The sequence below is a fragment of the Nelusetta ayraudi genome, unplaced genomic scaffold (genome assembly GCF_046127955.1).
Source record: "Nelusetta ayraudi isolate G7.1 ecotype Tasmania unplaced genomic scaffold, CSIRO-AGI_Nayr_v1 ptg000074l, whole genome shotgun sequence".
Taxonomy (NCBI): domain Eukaryota; kingdom Metazoa; phylum Chordata; class Actinopteri; order Tetraodontiformes; family Monacanthidae; genus Nelusetta; species Nelusetta ayraudi.
This window is the reverse complement of record NW_027466124.1, coordinates 1,034,880-1,055,000: the sequence shown is the minus strand read 5'-3', so window position 1 is coordinate 1,055,000 and position 20,121 is coordinate 1,034,880. Positions and strand designations below refer to the sequence as shown.

The 20,121-nt window shown below is 48.4% G+C and overlaps 1 protein-coding gene across 1 annotated transcript in view; it reads left to right on the top strand.

The window, feature by feature from the left end:
- ntrk1 (neurotrophic tyrosine kinase, receptor, type 1) overlaps nucleotides 1-19,729 on the top strand; it is a 24,077-nt gene extending 4,348 nt beyond the window's left edge. The window contains exons 2-16 of the mRNA XM_076043318.1: nucleotides 211-285; nucleotides 627-698; nucleotides 3,634-3,702; nucleotides 4,202-4,356; nucleotides 5,035-5,180; nucleotides 5,693-5,828; nucleotides 8,098-8,430; nucleotides 9,412-9,470; nucleotides 9,564-9,666; nucleotides 11,142-11,297; nucleotides 11,395-11,525; nucleotides 12,734-12,906; nucleotides 14,873-15,113; nucleotides 15,747-15,905; nucleotides 19,143-19,729. Of these exons, the coding sequence (XP_075899433.1) occupies nucleotides 211-285; nucleotides 627-698; nucleotides 3,634-3,702; nucleotides 4,202-4,356; nucleotides 5,035-5,180; nucleotides 5,693-5,828; nucleotides 8,098-8,430; nucleotides 9,412-9,470; nucleotides 9,564-9,666; nucleotides 11,142-11,297; nucleotides 11,395-11,525; nucleotides 12,734-12,906; nucleotides 14,873-15,113; nucleotides 15,747-15,905; nucleotides 19,143-19,328 (2,194 nt within the window). The 3' untranslated portion in view covers nucleotides 19,329-19,729. The remainder of the gene's footprint in view (nucleotides 1-210; nucleotides 286-626; nucleotides 699-3,633; nucleotides 3,703-4,201; nucleotides 4,357-5,034; nucleotides 5,181-5,692; nucleotides 5,829-8,097; nucleotides 8,431-9,411; nucleotides 9,471-9,563; nucleotides 9,667-11,141; nucleotides 11,298-11,394; nucleotides 11,526-12,733; nucleotides 12,907-14,872; nucleotides 15,114-15,746; nucleotides 15,906-19,142) is intronic.
- Nucleotides 19,730-20,121: the final 392 nt, after the last annotated feature.

Below are 20,121 nucleotides of genomic sequence, written 5' to 3'. Positions count from 1 at the left end.
CTCTCTATTTTATTTGTTCCTTTGTTTGCCCGTCTTAAACTCCAACCGTCTTGTTCCATCGAGTTTTGTCTCGCCGTCGCTCCATTCAGTACGGGCTCAAGCTCAACTGTAAGAATTTTCCAAGAGAATGCACGGTTGAAGGACGGAATGCACTTTATGCATTTGGACTGCAGCTCTCATTCTCTCATACTCTTTCTTTTCATTCCTCAGTTACATCGAGAACCAAACAGGCCTGGAGAACATAACAGATACTGATCTTGTTAACTACAGAGAGCTGAAGAACCTGTAAGTATATTTTAAGAATCTCTTTTAATTTTCATTATAAATGAAAACAGATGCTGCATCTCTCACTGCCTCATGCATACAAAAGTGAAGGTGAAAAATAAATGTTTTTTTTTTTTTTTTAATCAAACCCAAAAATTGGATGACACCCTTGGTTCATTTTATCTCCACTCTTCAGTGTCTGAGTCTCATTTGTCTCATTTTATCTAGAAAAAAAACCGAACTGAGTGTTGCTTTAATGCTCTTCCTCTTCTCTTCCCTCCTCCTCCTCCTTTTCTTCCACCTCCTCCTTCGCTTCCTTCTTCCCCTCCCTCCTCCACCTCCTCCTCCTCCTCCTCCTCCAGCACCATCACGTCATGCAAACTGCGCTTCATTGCTGCCAATGCCTTCCAGTACAACCTCAAGCTCCAGTTTGTGTAAGTGTCCTTGTGTGGACAAAAGCCACGGCCTTTCCCCCCTCTCCCCCCGCACCCCTCACACCCGCCTTCACCCGGCACCCACCGTGTTGTGACCCGTGTGCCGATTGGCCTATTTGTCGTTGTCATTCAGCCAGTCAGCCGGCACTCCACCGTCCCCTCCGGCCGCCCCAGGGCAGGTTTGGTGAAATAAGAGCTGCGTTAGTGCCGGGGAATTGATGGCTCTGACACTTCTGTTACTCATCGCAGATCTGGGAAAAGACAAAAAAAAACTAAACAAAGATCATCCGGGCAAATGGCGGCGGTGGCAGCAGCAGACCACAAATTGCATTTACAGTCATCAGGTTGCCCAGCCAACGTCGTTTACTGTATATTTGGTGGTCCATAGAGTTGCACAGGGCTCCACAAGGACACATTATTAAGTCCTTGGCACTCATTAGGTGAGTTCTCATCAAATGGAGACCTTTCGTGGCCAAGTACTCAACGTGAAAGGGGAAGAAGAAGGAAGAGAAAATAGGATGACAGTAGCAGTGGTGGTTTTTTTGGCCTTTATATCTGCTACAGCCTTCAATTTCAATTCCATTCCCCTTTGACGTACTTGGATGTCGCTGCACAAGAAGCACAAGTATGGTTTTCCTGTCTGTTCCTTTTTTTTTTTTTTTTGCATCGCTTCCATTGGCTGGAATTTCCTCCATCCTCAATAATCCAGAACTTTGTATGTGGAGTGCAAAAATGTCACCAGAGCCTCCTGTGACATTTTGGCAAACAAAGGAAAAGCTTTCATTTTGGCGGAACAAACCTTTAGGTTTAGACACGCCTGACTAAAAGTGGCCTTTGAACGAAAAGCAAAGTGCAGGTGGAAGATGGCAGACGACATTAAAACTCCTCCTGATTAACTGCCTGGGATCGACCGACCTGCTCTTTCCTGTGATTAAAATCATCGCAATATTCTGCACAACCGTAATCTCCTCTCATCAGCAATCGCCTCCTTCTTTCCCCAGCAATCATTTAAAGAGCAACATTAATCAAGCCGCCTGCTTATTTTCACATATTGCTGCTTAATTTCTTGGGCCGGTCGATAAATAATACGGCCAGGAGTTATCGACCGCAACCATCTGATCTGCCTATTCATCGGCAGCCCGACCCCCTCCTTATCTCAGACATCTTGTCCTCATCGCTTTGTGCCACATGTCCAATGTTGTTGATCTGAACCGTCCAGAGGCCCAGGGGTGGGTGGCAGCGGTGGCGGTGGCGGTGGGGGTGTGGGGTGGGTATATCCTCGAGAAATTGGAGAAGACGTCCACCAGTCACCTTTTACTCGCTCACTTTGCCGGATTATCGACAACTGATGCATAATAAATACACTGCACTGAGGGTCCATTATCGCTTAATCAATATTTCACTGTGGACGGGGAGGACGGGGCTCCCCGAGTGGCAGATGTTGTGCTGAGATGGAGCGGGACTGACCATGAGCCAATCAAGCGAGGGGACATGATGCGTTTTTTTTGTTGGTTTTTTTTTTTTTTTTTGACCCTCTCATCATCCACAGACCAGCCACGGTCACAGTGATTTGAGCCTTTCAGCTCTTCCTGGCTCTTCTGGGTTCTTCCTGGTTCTTCCAGGTTCCTCCGTACTCTTCCTGCCTCCTCCAGGCTCTTCAGCCGCGGCTGGTAATCGAGCCGGTAATGGATAAGTCCCCATGGCCAAACCATCTGACGTGAACTTTCGGGAGCAAGCAAAACAAATAATTGAACCCTTGGCCCTGCCACACCAAACGCATATTGGCTTCGATGTTTAGTTGTTGTTTTCTTTTCTTTCTTTCTTTCTTTTGCCGCTCCCCAGCATGACTCCCTGTCGTCTCCAGAGGAAGGCTTATTTACAGCCCGCCTCCTATCGGCTCGCCTGCCGATCATGTGACAGGCACTCCCGTGAATGATTGACGGCACGGCCTATTGACTTCAGGCATCACAGAAATCTGAAAACCCGACAATCACGGACCTTATCGACCTGTATTTGTTTTGTTTTTTTTAAGTTGTGCAAGGAAAAAAAAAAGATGGAGCTGTCACGAGGTAGTTCATCGCTGTTTATCATTTTTGCATGGAAGCACAGAATTTGTGGCCTTTTTTCCCCCATCAAAAAAGACAGACAGGAAGGGATAATATGAAAAGTGTAGAAAATGTGTTTTTAGTCTCGGAAACATCAAAGTCATGAGGAAACTGTCTCTGAAAACTGTGCATAATGGCAGTAAATACCAAGCATTTTGCCGAGACAGCTCTGGCGGCGTTTGTGAAAAGGTCTCTTATCGAAAACAGGCGTCAATTCAAGCAGCTGCCAGTAACAAATCCCCAAATATTTCAAACACCCATCCCCCAAAAAAAGAAGAGAGAAGAGAAAGGAAAAGAAAAGCAACAAAACCCTTCTAACGCACTCCTCAAAGTGTTCGTGTTCATTGTGGTCTGCCTCGTCCCCCCCTCCTGCAGGTGTTTATGAGTCCAGACTAATCACCTAATGTACTGAACGCTAAGAAAACACCGGCAGCTGCTGCCGCTGGAGGTGTTTGCGAGCGTCACTGCTGTGAAACACTCGCCACAGTAATTGATCAGAAGCCATTTGGGTGCATTAACGTTTTCCACCGAGGGTAATTCAGAGCAGGTAGGCATCGCCGGGAAAGTGAGCAATCAAATCACAGTGCAGCTCAACCGCCGTGGAGTACGACTAAATGACAAGGAAAAAAAAAAAAAAACTGTATTTCAGTATATAGAAGTTTTCTTTTGATTTCAGGTGTCTTTTAACGTAGCGTTTATCATCGATCAGCAACTATTTGTTCAGATAAAAAAAAAAGGTAGGAAGGCTTTGCGTGCGGGCCAGGCAGAGCAGAGATTCAAACTGGGTCAACGTGTTAATAGTCACATCGGTTGTTCTCACTCTTTTACAGGAACCTGACGTCCAATTACCTAGAACACATCTCCTGGAAGGTTTTCAATTGGCTGCCGCTGCTCAACCTGTGAGTTCCCGTCGAGTTCCTCGCCACTCGAATAAATCATTGCCAGTATGATCCCACTGATTGAAGCTGCAGAGCGGCCTTAACGAGCCCACGGTCCAGCCACCTGTGGCTAGTTCAATAAGCTGATAGCCGCTGAGAGAAAAGATTTGGCCAGCTGATTGGAGAACTTTGCTATGCCCTTTGTGTGTTCAGTCCGTGTATTTGTCTGTTATTTTGCAGAACACAATTCCAAAGTTGAGATCGACCTGCAGCTTGCAGACTTGATCGTTACTTTCAGGACTGTAATGATTGAGAACCTTTGCAGACTTTGTCAACTGCGAAGGATTGAAAAAAAAATCCCCCAAAAAATATTTCACATATCCACCTAAGAAAAACATTTGCAAAAAAAAAAACAAAAAAAAAAAAAACAGGTGACTGGACAGCGCCACACTTTTTTATTCACCTTTTCATAAACATAGGGCTAAATGCGCTCTTCCGTTTCCCTTCTTTCTCCCCACAGCGTCCTGAGGGACAACCCTCTGGCCTGCTCCTGCGACCTCCACTGGCTCCAGCAGTGGCACCTCAGCGGCCGCGGAGACGTGGACAGCCAGATGATGTCGTGCTTCTCCGCCGACGTGGAGGTTCCCCTCGGCTCGCTGCAGCTGGACAACTGCAGTGAGTTTGGATCTTACTACTGCGGCAGGTTGATGGTGCATCGCGTGACGATGCGATGGGACTTGTCCTTTTCAGTGAGGTGTGAGCATGAGTGTCAAAATTGGATATAGGATGATGAAGTCACTCAGCAAGTGCGTGTTTTAACTACTTTACAACATTGCAACATTCTCCAAAATGTCACCAGTGGGATCTCTGTTGAAAGACAGAATTCAATTGTTGTGACTTGAGTTGAACAAAAAAAAAAAAGGAATATCGGTTTTCTTGAAACATTCACATCAGATCAAACTCCTCTTGAAACTCCCGACCACTGCTTTCAATGTCAATTCTTATGAAACTGAAAAATGTTGGTCCAAATAACCGGTCCAATGGATTTCAGTTGCGATGTGAAATGTTGTGGTTTCTTGTCCACAGACTGAAAATAATGTTTTTGTTTGAATGTTTTTAGTGTAAAACGTACCTTTCTTGTCCTGATGCTGATGCGTCTCTATTCACTGAGCTTTAGTCCTGTTTCATTTGGGCTCTTTGAAACGCTGGCGCTGTGAACAGAACCCGGCTTTGTTGCCTTAATCATAAACAGCGTGTTGCCAGGAGACGTGAGCAGGTGTTGTTACTTTGGTTTTGGGGGGGGGGGCGTTGTGCTTCTTCTTCTCCTTCTCGAAACACTGCTACGATTTTCAGGTCTGCCCGTGGTCTCCATCGTCCCCTCCCAATCTAAGATCCAAGAAGGAGGCAACCTGACGTTTGCCTGTCATGTGACAGGAAGCCCCACCCCGAAAGTGCAGTGGCGAACTGAGAAGCTGCGCTCTCGCTACTCCACGCAGGTAGTGAGTAACGATTTAAACATATTCCACCACTGAAACAGACCCAGAAACGATGGATAGACCAGCGAGAGACTGTTGACCTGCAACTGTCTCTCATTGGTCAATACATCCTGTTTACTTTGTGTCAACCGCATGCTGGAATGGACGGTTGATTGTGGAGTTTGACAGAGGGACAGCCCCTCTGCCCAAACACAAAGATACAAGAAAACACACACAAACGTGACGCATCTCTGTGCCAAACAGATTCAATCTTGTCTTCAAACAGTGAGCGAAATTATTTCCCTCTGTTAAACTCCAGAACGGTCTTGAGGGTTTGAAGATTTACTTTAGAGTAGTAGCGGCTTGAACTTTCAATCTTGGCTTGAGCCGTCCCTTCTAAAAGTGTGTGTGTGTGTGTGTGTGTGTGTGTGTGTGTGTGTGTGTGTGTGTGTGTGTGTGTGTGTGTGTGTGTGTGTGTGTGTGTGTGTGTGTGTGTGTGTGTGTGTCCACTCGCCCCACCCTCCCTGCTGCGTCAGATCATCTGGGGCCCCACGCTGGAGCTGGTCCTGCATCTGTCCAACGTTTCCAGCAAAGACAACCTGCACAACCTGACCTGCGAGGCGGAGAACCAAGCTGGGCCCGGCAAGGAGATGGTGCCGCTGGACATCGAGTGTAAGTGGAAGGGCCGAGGGGGAGGTGGAGGAGGAGGAGGAGGAAGAGGAAGAGGAAGAGGAAGAAGAAGAAGAAGAAGAAGAAGAAGAAGAAGAAGAAGAAGAAGAAGAAGAAGAAGAAGAAGAAGAAGGAAATAAGAAGAAAAAAAAAAAGGCAGACTCTTGAAAGCTTGCGAGCTCGGTACAAAGTTGTCGGGCTTAATGGAGGTTGGGCTGAGAGCACACTGGGGCTGCTTTTCTGCTGCAGGCAGGGTAGACGCCGGCTGCAATAGAAAAAAAAAGAAGGTCTCCGCTGATTTCTTCTAAACGCCTCCTCGACAAATAGGAGCGTGCGGCGCCGGGCTTTTAATGGAGCTCTTTGTCATGTGCCACTCACTCGGGCCACTGGTGAGAAGTGATGAAATAATGCGAGTGAAAGGCTGCAGGTACATTTCATTTCAGGATGCGGGCGCGGGTACAAAAGAGAGTCCTGCTCTCCGAGGACTCCCGGGCCCAGCACACCTCCTGGGAACCCACAGCGGCAGCTTGATCCGAGAGAGCGGTTCTGTCCCCACCCCCCACCACTAGCAAAAAAAAAAAAAAAAAAAAAAATTGGATTTCTTTTTTAGCATTAGTGCACCGGAGGGAAAGTTGGAGAGGCTAGCGGTCCAAGGCTAGCGGCGCTAGTGAAAAAGAATAAAAAACAACAACTAAAGGACCAACACCCCCCCCCCCCTCCCCAGAACGGTATCAAATATCAGTGAGGCAGTGACACTCATTAGAGCATAAAGCCCCCCTCCCCCTCCAAAAAAATAAAAAAGGCGGGGGCGCCAATCAGCTGAAGGCAAATGTACGAGCATCAGGGGACAGATAATGAACGTCAGGGAAAAAAAAAAAAACAACAAATAAATAAATAACCCTCGATAACCCGCGCCTAGATCCGATTTAAGCCGCCGCTAATGGACTTTTTTTCCTCCCACTCCGGAAAAGCGCTTCGTCCGCGCTGATTGGCAGCCGCTAAATGCGTTAGCGTAGCTAATCTATCAGCATCAGAGCCCCCCCACACCCCGGTGGACGGACACTCGTTAACCGCCAGCCCTTTAATTACTCTTAATGACCTCCCAGAACAGTGGGTTGATGCTGGCTCATGGCCCTCGAGCGGCTTTCCTTTCACGACGGAGGCTCGTCTTAATTACACATGCACTGTGATTGTGAAAAGGGAAATATCTTGAGGACTTTTTTTTATTTATTTTTTATTTTAATTTGCCACATTTTGCTCTTAATTTCCACAGAGGTTTAAGAACTGGCTGCTCATTAAAGGTAGTTCTAGCCTCCCTGCTGCGGGTCCAGCTCGTATAAACGCTTAATAGAGGCCATTTAATGGATGATTAGCTAAATGCGCTAATTGCCACTCGTTGCAACAGGCCAAAGTGAGAGGAATTTGCGAGGCAGCGCTTTTTGAGGCCGGGGTCGCAGGTTAAGAGCAGCGGAACGGCTGCAGGGGGGTCTCAGGCTGCACTTTTCCATCTGAGCAAGGCCACTTTCCTGTAACTTCACATCCGGAGACGCTTCCAGGTAGCTGCTGCGGTCGAGGGGGGGGGGGAGAAACGGATTCATAATTCATAGTGGGTCAGCATTGATTCGTGGAAACTTGGTGAGAACCTCTGACCCACATTGGTTTGCTGTCAGGTGATCAAGGTGTAGATTCAGCATATAATCACATTATTGGAATGCAGCCTTGTGCTTTAGAGAAACTTCTTCTGAAGTATTACTGGATTTTATTTTTTTTTCATTTCATTCCCGACTGGATTATTAATCATTTATAAATCTGAGAGTGCAACACATTTCATGCTTTTAATGAAATGTGTTGGTTTTTTGGGGGTTTTTTTTCCCCCTCCCAATTTCATTCAGCAATTATTCCAAAACTGAAAAAAAATGTTCCATCTGAAGTGGCTCCACACCATCCAAAATTCAGTTTGCTAGACTGTTTTCAAACTAAATTGTGTGTTGGCAAATTTGGCTCAGAAACTACAGTCCATTTGGTGCTTCTTCACTCCTAGTTTGTGACTGCTTTCCCTGCAAACAGCAGAGGAAAGATGCTGATTGATCGGGACTTTTTGGCCAGTTAATCTTTGAATTTTAGAACAAAAGGAATCCAGTATGATTCAAAAGAGGAAAGAAGAAAAAAGCTTTGATGCTTCCAGTTGTTGTTCCGGAGGAAAAGTTGAATCGCCTTTTCCGCCGATAATCTCCCGTAAACATCTCCTCCCGTCGTCTCCTCCTGCCGACAGTCCCGGCCAGGATCATCTTCCTGCAGAACGCCGAGCAGCACCACCACTGGTGCTTCCCATTCAGCGTGGACGGGAACCCGGAGCCCAGCATCACCTGGCTGTACAACGGCAAGGAGCTCAAGCAGTCGCCCTACACCTACACCAACTTACTGCCCGACGCCGGCGACGGCTCGGTCAAGCACGGCTGCCTCTCGCTCAACAAGCCCACGCACCTCAACAACGGCCTCTACACGCTGGTCGCCGAGAACAAGCTCGGCAGCGACAACGCGACCGCCACCGGAACCTTCATGGACAACCCCTTCGGACCGTACAACCCCGAGTGGGTGTTTCCCGGTGAGATCCCGACTGCCGTTGGCAGCTTTGTGACTATATTTAGCGCGTAGCGTGCCAAGCTGGAAAAAAAGATAGAAAAGATGTTCATGCGGACTGCTTTTATTTTTCAAATGTTGTGGCTACAATGCTTTTTTTGTTTTTTGTTTTTAATTCCCATTTACCATGGTTATGGTTACTCATATGGTACATTTACATGCTCCTACATGGACCATCAAGTAAGGTTAAAGACCAAACCAAATTTCAGAAAAAAAAAAAAGTCTCTGCCACAGTGTCTCTTTTCTCTCAGGAGGAAGTTAATTTGTAGTTCTAAACATATTAAACCTTTATTTGTCTCCCCGGCAACGACCTCTCATTCATTACAAATACATGCGTCTGACCAATTATGCAAAGAGGAAGTATGAAGAACAAAAATAAAAATAAAAATAAATAGTGTCATAGCAGCGGAAAGACATAATAATCATAATAATAATGTGAATAATAATTATAATAATAATGATTTTCCATAATCAACAAGGCGTCTTCTGGCCAATAGCTACTTTACTTTTCTTACTGGGCAAGTGGCAGCACTGATCCCAACGCTGCTGCTGGGGCGGTTGCAAACCAAGGTGAATGCGTGCGTCTCTCTTGAATAAGATGCCACACAGAAAGAGAGAGTGTGTGTGTGTGTGTGTGTGTGTGTGTGTGTGTGTGTGTGTGTGTGTGTGTGTGTGTGTGTGTGTGTGTGTGTGTGTGTGTGTGTGTGTGTGTGTGTGTGAAGTGTTTAGCACGCCACACGGCCTGTTGTTGCTTTATTTAACTCATGTCTCTGTTCTTGCTTCCATTGTGCCAGTCCTTGTGAATCCAAGTAAGACTTCTTCTTTTTTTCTATTTCTCTGAATGTCTATCACCGCAGTGTGTCTCAAGGGTATCGGGCCTTAATGTCCTTCCTTCCTGTCTCCTCCTCCTCCTCCTCCTCCTCCTCCTCCTCCTCTGCCTCTTCAGTTCCGACCAACAGGTCAGTCGTCAACATCACAGAGAACCAGGAGAGTGGCATGTCTGTGGTGCGTCACCGTCCCGACCTCAAGTGTTTCCCGTCGCCACTTCCTGTCAGTGACTCTGACCCCGCCTCCTTGCATGTGTGTGTGTGTGTACAGATGTCAGTCGCCGTGGGTCTGGCCATATTCGCCTGCACGTTCCTTCTCGTCATGGTCGTGATCGTCAACAAGTGCGGGCAGCACTCCAAGTTTGGCATCCACCGTGAGTTATCGCACATTAACGAGCCCTTGAATTATTCAGCGCCTGCCGGGGGTTTTATTTATAAATATCAATACTACTTTGGCGTCTGCGCGCTAAATATACGCCGCCGCACGCGTCAATTAGCATCGCACCAAGACCAACTACGGGGCTGGAACGGCGAGCAACGCGGTGCTGCCGAGCGACTCACCTGCTTTTGTGTCCGCCACATTTCTCGTTGACTCCTCACAAAACCAGGAGCCTGAAGAGGCGTCGAAGGCGGAGTCTTTCTGAGGTTTGGAAAGATTCCGCAGATGCTTTTTCGCAGCGGCCTTCGCATAACTCTCTCACAGCAGCAACAAATCTTTCCAGTTTGGAGTCGCATCAAGATTTTTTTTTTTTTTTCGGGAGGGGGGGGGGGTTGTGTTAGGGTTTTGTGTGTAAGCTTTGAGTCGAAGACGCGCTTGAATAGGCAACTTTTTGCAGCAGAAAGGTGGCCTTCTGCACAGCTTCTCGTGAAATTTTCCACATTTCACCCCCCCCCCCCCCCTCCCCCGTCCCTCTACCGCCCAAACGAGGAAAATTATTGCTTCAAGCGGCGACGGTTCCGTCGGGCCTCTCTCCCTCTCTGGAAAGCAGCGGCGGTGGCGGGAGCGACGCGGCTAATACCGGACTTCCACTGGGCGGCTAACTCGTGGCCGCTGCGTCCTACGAGCTAAAGTGCCTTAATTACTGCAGGAGAGTGGCAGCCGAGCGCTCCCCTGGCCACCGCCACGTGCTGAGGGCCATTAAAGAAGATGGATGGGTGGATGGAGGAACAGCTAGACATGATGTAGCTCGGCCGCACACACACACACACACACACACACACACACACACGCACACACACACGCACTTGCCCTTCTCACTCTCAAAGCTCCTAAGTGGGCCTGATTGCCTAAGTGGACCTGCTCTCTCTCTCTCTCTCTCTCTCCCTCTCTTTTTCTTTTGCCTCTGTTCCTTTTTTTTGTTCCATTTTGTAGCCGGTTCGTCTCTTGGGGGCCTTGGCGGTTTGGAGAATTCAGACCCCCTCCACACACACACACACTTCTTATTCCACTTTTAATACACGGCGTCGCTCGTGTTTCCCGATGCGTTACATATTTTATTTATTTTTTTCCTTCTTCTCCTTCTCCTTCATCTTCTTCCTACTTTCTGTGCGGCGACTGATTGCCGCGTGTTTGATGATGGTGATTATTAGAGCGTAACCATTATCTGTCACCATGGCACCAACAAATGTGCAACCAGGTTGGCGGCGGCTGAACGTCGATTCCCCGAGCGAGGCTTGTTGTTGTCGGCGGCGGCGGCGGCGGGGGGGGAAATAGATCGTGAATAGCTCATTTTGACGGCAATCACAAATAGTTGCGGGCTGATTAGGGTTTTTTTTTTTTTTTTCATCTTCCTCACTTTGGCGCTTGTCTGCACCCCTTTCCTATCCCCACCCCTCCCTCTCTCGTCAGGCTCATCGGTGTTGGGCACCGAGGACGAGCTGGCCGTGTCGCTGCGGTTCATGAACTTCGGGAGCAGCCCGCCCTCCTCGGACGACGACTCGGGCCTGTCCAGCTTCGTGGAGAACCCGCAGTACTTCTGCGGCATCATCAAGGAGAAGGACATGTGTAAGTGGCGCGCGCGCAGTCACGCCGCCGCACCGAAACAGCAGAACTGCAGGTTTCCCTCTGCTCACGTGCGTCTCTCTCCGTTCGGCCCGGTCAGGCGTCCAGCACATCAAGCGGCAGGACATCGTGCTGAAGTGGGAGCTCGGCGAGGGGGCCTTCGGCAAAGTCTACCTGGCCGAGTGCGCCAACCTCAGCCCGGACAGTGACAAGATGCTGGTCGCCATCAAGGTGAGGCGACGTCTGATTGGTCTTTGAAGGTCACATGGTGGTAGCATCGGAAAACAGCGCGATTAGCCCTGTGTTGATAGCCTCACTGCTTACATGAAATAAAAATAAGGTTTTGTCGGACCCTCCACGCGTCTTCACGTGTTTTGGGAAGGGTTGTCACCTTTTGTGACGTCACGAAGGGTCTACTTCCACTTGAACTTTTTTCTCCTTCTGGTGACCTTTACATTCGCATTCAACCTTGACCTTGAAATTTGGCCTCGGGACATCTTTGTGGCCAACGGCCAAAAGTGCTCAAAGATTACAAACATGGATGTACCATAAGAAGTGGGTGCCAGATTGACAATATGGCGGTGTCCCCTTTTCCTTTCAGTGGCCACTTGAGGTACTGCAACAAAAACATCCTATCCCTGAAAAGCATTTTCCCCATTGACTGAAATGCATTTCATAGCAAATCTTTCTATTGCAGATTTCTCAGTCGAGCTCTTTTAGTCTTTCAAAAAGATTACGAAGACCAGGAAAAAAGTTGTGGACTGTGTCCTGGCTCGTTCTGATTGGCTCATGCTTCCTGATGTGTCTCGCCGTATGCGAGCTGAGCAACTACATTGATATAAACGGGCCGCCATTTTGGATCCCGGGGGCTTCCGGCCAACTTTTGGGATTTGATTGAGGTATTGGAGGCCGTGCACTTAATGTTGACGGGACTCAGTGAATCAGCGAATCGTTGTCTGAGTGATTGTGGCCAAATCAGTTTGTTTTCATTCAAAAGCTTCTCTTTTCGGCTCCTTCCTTTTGTTGTATGAATAAATAAATAAATAAATGAATGAATAAACAAACGCCACAGCAACTTACTGGACGCACTTCCACTTAACACAACGCTCCACAGCTTCAGAGTGACTCCTCGCCGCTGTTGCTGTGGTTTAATATGCAGCTCACGTTGCAGCAGGTTAATGCAAAACCGCAGCCGTGCATTTATCAGCCCATTAATCAGACATATGCTTTTATTGTGGTGCGACATGCGAGAGAGGGAGAGAGAGAGAGAAACAAACTGAGCAACGCCAGCGAGTCCATGCGCTGCAACGTCCATCCACGTCTGGAGCTAAAAAAAGCCCTGTGTGTGTGTGTGTGTGTGTGTGTGTGTGTGTGTGTGTGTGTGTGTGTGTGTGTGTGTGTGTGTGTGTGTGTGTGTGTGTGTGTGTGCGTGTCCACAGACCCTGAAGGACGCCAATGAGTCGACCCGGCAGGACTTCCAGAGGGAGGCGGAGCTTCTGACGGTGCTGCAGCACCAGCACATCGTCCGCTTCTACGGCGTGTGCACCGACGGCGAGCCGCTGGCCATGGTGTTCGAGTACATGAGGCACGGCGACCTCAACCGCTTCCTGCGGTGCGTATGGTGCCCCGAGACGCAGCAGTCCACTTCTTGGTTTGACCAACAGGCCCCCCACAGGCCCCCCACAGGCCCCCCACAGGCCCCCCACAGGCCCCCCACAATCCCAGCCTCAACCGGCCCCATGAATCAGAACTCTCAACAAATGCTCTTAACTTTTCCTCACATCTTTGCTAGTTGCAGCTTGTCAACACTTTTTTTAATACTGAAAAATACAGAGCAGCGTTTCTCAACTGGTTGGTTCGAGACCCGTGTGTTTGTCGCTGGCTGTTTTGATTGGGTCGTGGCTTCGTGGCCAGTTTCTTTTTTTAAAAAGGGTTTTTAACATATACATAAGTTGAGCATTTCCTTTGCAGGGCACACATGATTTTTTTTTACATGACATGATACAAAGGGGGTTAATGCCATGAAATACATTTGGGCTGCGACTTCATGCTAAAAAAAACAATTTTCACTTCACAATTGAACAACATGAAAACCAAACAGTGTCTTAAAGGCAACATTTCATGACAGTCCCTGACTTTATAGATGTGCTCCTGAGACTCTCGTCGTTGAAATCTCCACGCGTTCGCCTCTTTCTTCACGTCCTCCGCAGACATGAAAATGAAAGCATTGCGCCGCTGCTGTTGTGGCTCATAGCAAACAAATATCACGTCATTTTCTCGCCGTACACAATGGCTCGGGGGCCGAGGGAGGAACTCGTCGTTTGTCTGAGAAGGACAAAGAAAACACTTCTCTCCAGTCGCGGGAACCACGTTATGCACTCGCAGGGGCCAAACACGCTTTCAGAGAATCCGCTGTCGCGCCTTAGAAAAATCACGCAAGCAAACGCTCTCTGGTGTTTTCTAAAATTGTGTTAAAAAAATTACGATAGCGTCGTCGGTTGTGCAGTACAACAAACTACAGATTTGGGGGAACCAGCGAGGGGGTGACCGCCGAGTCCCTGGGAACTGAACCAATCGGCGGACCACCTGGGGGTTCGGTGTGAGGGTGGGGGGGGGGGGGGGTCAACACCATCTGACAGGACGCCCCACCCCCCTCCTGCACTCCCCCCCCCCCCCCGCCCCGCCAAGCAGACGCCGTTGATTCCATCCGCCAGGTGTCGTCCCGCCACGGTGGGAACCAAACGTGCGCGTGCACATGCGCGGCCCGCCAGAAGGTGGAAAATCGCATTTCCCGGCAGACAGAACGCGCAGAGACGTCGGCGGGGCCCCCGTAGCGCAGCTGCCTTCCCACCCTGCCACCTGCCCGCTAAACTAATAGTGAGCGCCGAGGCAACTTCCTTTTGGCGAGGATGGATGAAGACGCGTCAGCTGGGGCCGCCGTCCTGACGTGAGAGTGGGTGTTTAGGATCGACTGGGAGCCGACGGGCTGAATCGCATTATTGCTAATCAATTGGAGACGTATTACGAGCCTTATGTTTTCTATTAACCCCTTGCAATAAAAAAAAAAAAGAAGAGTCCTTATTACGGAGTCCTATTATAGCCAAGTGTTTTTTTTTGCATGCTGGAGATGTGCAATCTGCAGATTGCATGTGGAGGTCATTGTCCTTCTGGTCAGCCAAGGTTGGTGCCATAGTTACCGACCCGCTCGCAGTCTGATCTCAGCCTCTCATTAACTTTAACGGCCAGTTGGAGGAGAGGCGGCATGTTCTGTGCTGGACAAATGTGAAATGTGTGCGTGTGAAGTGTGGAGTGGCCTTTACGCTGCACAGTTCAGCTCCGCATTGCTTTTGGTAGGAATAGTTTGATTTTCAAAGAAAGGCTAAAGTGTTAATAGGCCCCATTTAGGGAGAAACTGTGTTACAATCGCGAAAGGAATGTAAAGCCTGATCAGATTCACCTCTCAGCCAAATACGTTTTTAATTTCAGAGAAGGGGAGATGTAGCAATGAGAGTCGCCGACTCAATAAATCATCCAAACAATGGCTGAAAAGCGAGCGCGTGTGCGTGTCTCCCGCGCAGAGCTCACGGCCCCGACGCTCGGATCCTGGAGGAGAACAAGGTGCTGCCGCTGGGTCAGCTGACGCTGCCGCAGATGCTGCACATCGCCGCCCAGATTGCATCGGGCATGGTCTACCTGGCCTCGCTGCACTTCGTCCACCGCGACCTGGCCACGCGCAACTGCCTGGTGGGGGAGGGGCTGGTGGTGAAGATCGGAGACTTCGGGATGTCGCGGGACATCTACAGCACGGATTACTACCGGGTGAGTGAGGTGGGGGAGGAGGGGGAGTAGGCGGAAGAGAGGAAGGAGGTAGAGGGAGGATGTGGGTGGGGGGAGAGGAGGAGGAGGAGGAGGAGGAGGTGGAGGGTGTTCTACGTTCTGGCACTTTAACTGTAATGAATCACTATAGAATTTTTTTTCTTTTTTTGTACATATATATATATATATGTATATATGCATATATGTATATATATATATATAAATAGATCAGACAAGAAAATACATAAATAAAAAACAATTGTTGCATCAGTGCAAATCATCTTAAACTTGTTAATCAATTAATGCGTGCGTGAGTGAAGTAATACCAACGTAACACTTGGAAATACGGCGTAAACGTAAGGCTTTTCAAAATAAAAGTGGGCCTGACAATGACACACAAAGCGCTGAATGTGGCCCGCGGACCGAAATTTGCCCGGGTCTGACCGAGAGAGTTTGTCATATGCCAGAAATCATAACGATAATGAAAACAAAAGGTTTTGGGAACTGGCATCAAAGATCAACCGACTATGTCAAAGTCCTATTTTTGGACATTTTCTGCCAATCGGGCACGACCATTAACACACTCAGACAGCCTGAAGCACACCCATGATGCATTGCACCGTCTTCCCTCCGCAGGTGGGCGGACGCACCATGCTGCCGATCCGCTGGATGCCTCCGGAGAGCATCATGTACCGGAAGTTCACCACTGAGAGCGACATCTGGAGCTTCGGCGTGGTCTTGTGGGAGATCTTCACCTACGGCAAGCAGCCCTGGTACCAGCTGTCCAACAGTGAGGTGCGCACGCTGCCGATCATGTGATCATGTGCCCGTGTGTGGATGAGCTTTGAGAGTCACTCCTCGACTGCGTTCAGACTGCAGGCGAATGTGATTCCAATCAGATTCCTTCTCAAATCCAATTTTCAGGGCTGACTGTCCACACTGTTTTTAGCAAGTGTCCACATGGGACCTGGCTCTGTTCAGACTGGCCCACATTACTGACCCATCTGACAGCTTGCTGTTGCAACGGCGCTGGAGTGGTACTTCCAGCGTGTAGTGTGTGACGTCATATCATTGCGACAGCGGCACGTGTTGCCATGCCTGGCCTGGAGCTTGGCTTGAATGGAGCTACAGTATCTCCCCACACACTGATGAGCCAATGAGGTTCCTCCTCTGTCCAGGCACTGCTGCTGTGTTCTACTGCTTCTGTCTGCTCCATTACGTTACAGCTCCGCACCTGGAATGGCGCTCGCTGCTCCGGCGCTTTGGGTTTTGCGTCGCCTAGAGTGACGTCACAGACGGTCAGAACCCATCGGTGTGTTTGGAGCTGTTCACACTGAGACGCATCTCTTCCAAATGCCATTTGAAACTCCCTCCCGAAGATGCTTCCAATCCGTTTAGCAAAAATCAGATTTCATGTGATTTGTGACTGTTGAGACGACACGAGAGCCATCCAGTTTCAATCTGGTTGGGCTGAAAATCAGAATTTGACTGGCAGTCTGAACGCGGCTTTAAAAATTCAAACTTTCTAGATCTCCAAAACTTAGCCCCTCGTTTAAAGCCTCCTGCTAAAATGCTGCTTTAGCTTCCCGCTAAATGCGGTACCTGAGTTCTTTGTTGGACCTTCTGCACCTTTGCTCACAGACAAGAAACAAGGCGGTCTCAGAGGGCAGCTGGCTAGTGGCTTGGTCCCTCATCAAGCTGCCCTTTGTGACATCACCACACGGTCATTCCCTTTACTGTATGTTTTTAGCATGCGTCACCTTATTAGATGAGAAAGCAAAAGATTTTTTTCCATTGACTGACCCAAATTTTCGAGACTTATTTTAAGATGTTTTTATTTATGTTCCGCATCAACTCCCCCCCCACCTCTTTTCCATAATTTTAAGAGGATTCCAAAAAAAATCTTTTGCCAATTGAGCGACACGGCAGGATTTTCTGTTCTCTGAACTTCTCCCGCTCCCGCCGCTCGCCACTCCGACGCAGCCGCCAGTCGATAAAGCGGCGGTAGGGAAGCGCAGTCCCGTCTGGCCCTCTGCAGCCGGCGCACCGAGAGGTGGGACCCCGTCGCCGCCGCAGCCTCTCTCCTTTCAAGAGGAGGGTAGATCACTTTTCGCAGCCACTCGATCCTAATCTCATTGGCTCTCATTTTAGCCCCGGGGCCAATGAGCTTTAACCTGGTTAGCCCAATCTGTCCCGGGCCAGCGAGGGGACGGGCGAAATTACTCTGTTGCCTAAACACACAGTGGAGGAGATCGATCGCCCCCGAAACATCGGCACCGTTCTCTCTCTCTCTCTCTCTCTCTCTCCCCACAGCAGTGCAGTCAGTTTGAACGCTGACGGGCCACTTTGCCCTCAAGTTGCTCGCCGAACGCCGCCGGGCCTCTTGTGTTCATTGTATGGTGGCTGAAGGTTAACGACGGAGTCGGCGGCACTCGAGATAAAGAGCGTGGTGAAACGCCCTCTTCTCATCCTTGACAGTGATTTATTCAGCGAGCGGCGGCAGGAGCGTGCGAACTCCATCCGTCACGGCGAGCCATTAGCGTCTGATCCTGGAGGCTCCTGGTGCTTTTTTTGACTAATGGACGCACGCACGTCTGTAGATCTGCGGATGGACGCCTGATGTGTCCCAAAAAAAAGTTTGTTTATTTATTTTTTTTTAAATAAAGGAGGTGGATTGGGGGAAGAGGAGGGGTGTGGTTGAAATTGCCGCCGCCACCTCGACAGGATGGATGCAGCCAGTTTGCCATTTGTGGCGCTTTGTCCATTAAAAATTCAGCGGCGTCTCTCTGCAGCAATATGTGATCCATCAGTGGAGTCCCAAACAGAGGCTCCCGGACCCCAGGGCCTGTTTGTGCAGCTGCAAGGGCGTGCCAGGAAATCTCCTGCATTAGCCCAAATGGCTCTTCACTCGCAAAATATCCAGATAATTGATCTCATTCTGTCAGTGAGCCGAAGGAGAAAAACGCAATACTAATAATAATAATAATAATAATAATAATAATAATAATAATAATAAAAAAAACCTGAAAATCCCTGTGGGCTTCATTTCAATTCCCAAGCATTAGTCTGAAGCGCAAAAGATAATTTGACATTTGCAGAAAATTAATTTGGTGACTAATTCGTATAAAGTGGATTCATAAAGAAATTTAGACCTTCTTGAAATTTTTTGTTGCTACGTGATGCTGCATGAGTTTAGCCGCAATCTTCAGTCTTTCCTGCTTGTACACCAACACTCTCAATATGTGAAAAGGGAGAAACGTCCTTCAACCCCCCCTTGCTTTATTCCACTTTCAATACTCTTTCATTTGGAACTTTCTAAACCATGAGGGCTCAGCAGTGACTGTGGGTCAAGTCAGCTGGATTGGGTTTAGAAGCAGATCAAGAGAGCAACCAGAACCAGCGCAATGATCATCAGCCCCCCCACTCGCACCCTGCCAGGTTCCTCCAAGCTGCTCAGTGCCTTCTCACACTTTTGACACTCTTTTCTCAACACGCTGATCACTCTGTCCCTCCTCACAACAAAGTCCACTGGAGGAAGACAAAGGAGGAAAATAAAGCAAGAGCAAAGCAGAAGTAGAGGTGGTGTCATGTGTGAACAGGTGGAGTCCAGCTAAGGTGTAGAACTGCCTCAGAGAAGTGGGACGCAGCTGAGCAGAATTTCAGTGTGTGATTATTAATCAGCCAGTCAAAAAAAAAAAAAAAAGTCTGATTTTTTTTGCTGAGGAAAAAGTTAGCAAAAATGTTTTTGGTAAGAACGTGTTAAAGGTCTTGTAACATAACATTTTACAAAGTTCATTTAAGGAATTCCTCATGAACAAGAGAACATAATCCTTGCTTCCGCATTCTAAATATGTCCAACACAGCATCGGTTGAGCAGGAGGCTGGAAACACAGGGTCAAAAAAGAAGCTGTTTTCTAGTGAATGGAAGATTTGTTTGGGCAACAATGTGCTGCTCGACTGAAGGCTGAGGCCAAACACACGAGACTGAAGACATGACCTTGACTCAACGACACTGTCTGCCCTCTCCCACAGGCCATTGAATGCATCACACAGGGACGTGAACTGGAGCGGCCGCGCACCTGCCCCAAGGAGGTGTACCTGCTGATGCAGGGCTGCTGGCAGCGGGAACCGCAGCAGAGGATGGTCATCAAGGAGATCCACAGCCGCCTGCTGACCCTGGTCAAGAACCCGCCGGTCTACTTGGACATCCTGGGCTGAAGGAGGCGCCAGAGCGGTGAAAGAGAGAGAGAGAGAGAGACGCTTCACCTGTGGAGTGGTGAATCACTTTGAACACGCTTTGAAATAATATTACAGCTTGTTCAGCTGCTGCTGCTGCTGCTTAGCCGGCCTCAATGCTTGACGGACAAACAGCGTGCAGCCTGTGCACCCCCCCCCACACCCACCCCTCCTCCCCCACCTCCCCGCCCCCCCATCTCTCTTCCTTCTGTTGCCCCGGAAACCTGTCGAATGTTTACCAAAGTGTTTGCTGTTTATCTGAAATGAAAAGACTGATGGAGGGACATGATGCATGATTATGTTTAAAAGTAATATATATACTGTGTATATGTATATATATACGTATATATACATATATGTATGTATATATGTGTATATATATGTATATACAGTATGTATGTACATATATATGTATATACAGTACATATATGTACATATATATACATATATATATATATACATATATATATATATATATATATATATACATAGTGCACTGGCTCATTAGCCCCCTCTGGAGGTGAGCCACGGTGCATTTTCGTACAACTCGACAAGACATGATTACAGGATGAAACGCATGATTGCGAGAGAAAGGGAGAGCACTTCACCATCAGACGAAGAAGAAGAGGAAGAAGAAGAAGAAAATTGAAGAAAATCTTTTTTTGCGGATTTGGGTATTTTGGATTCGGGGCAGTCATTTGTAGGGAACAGCCACGGATTTTTGGAGATGTTTTGATATCGTGAGACTTTGACTAATGGCTTTCGATCAATGTAC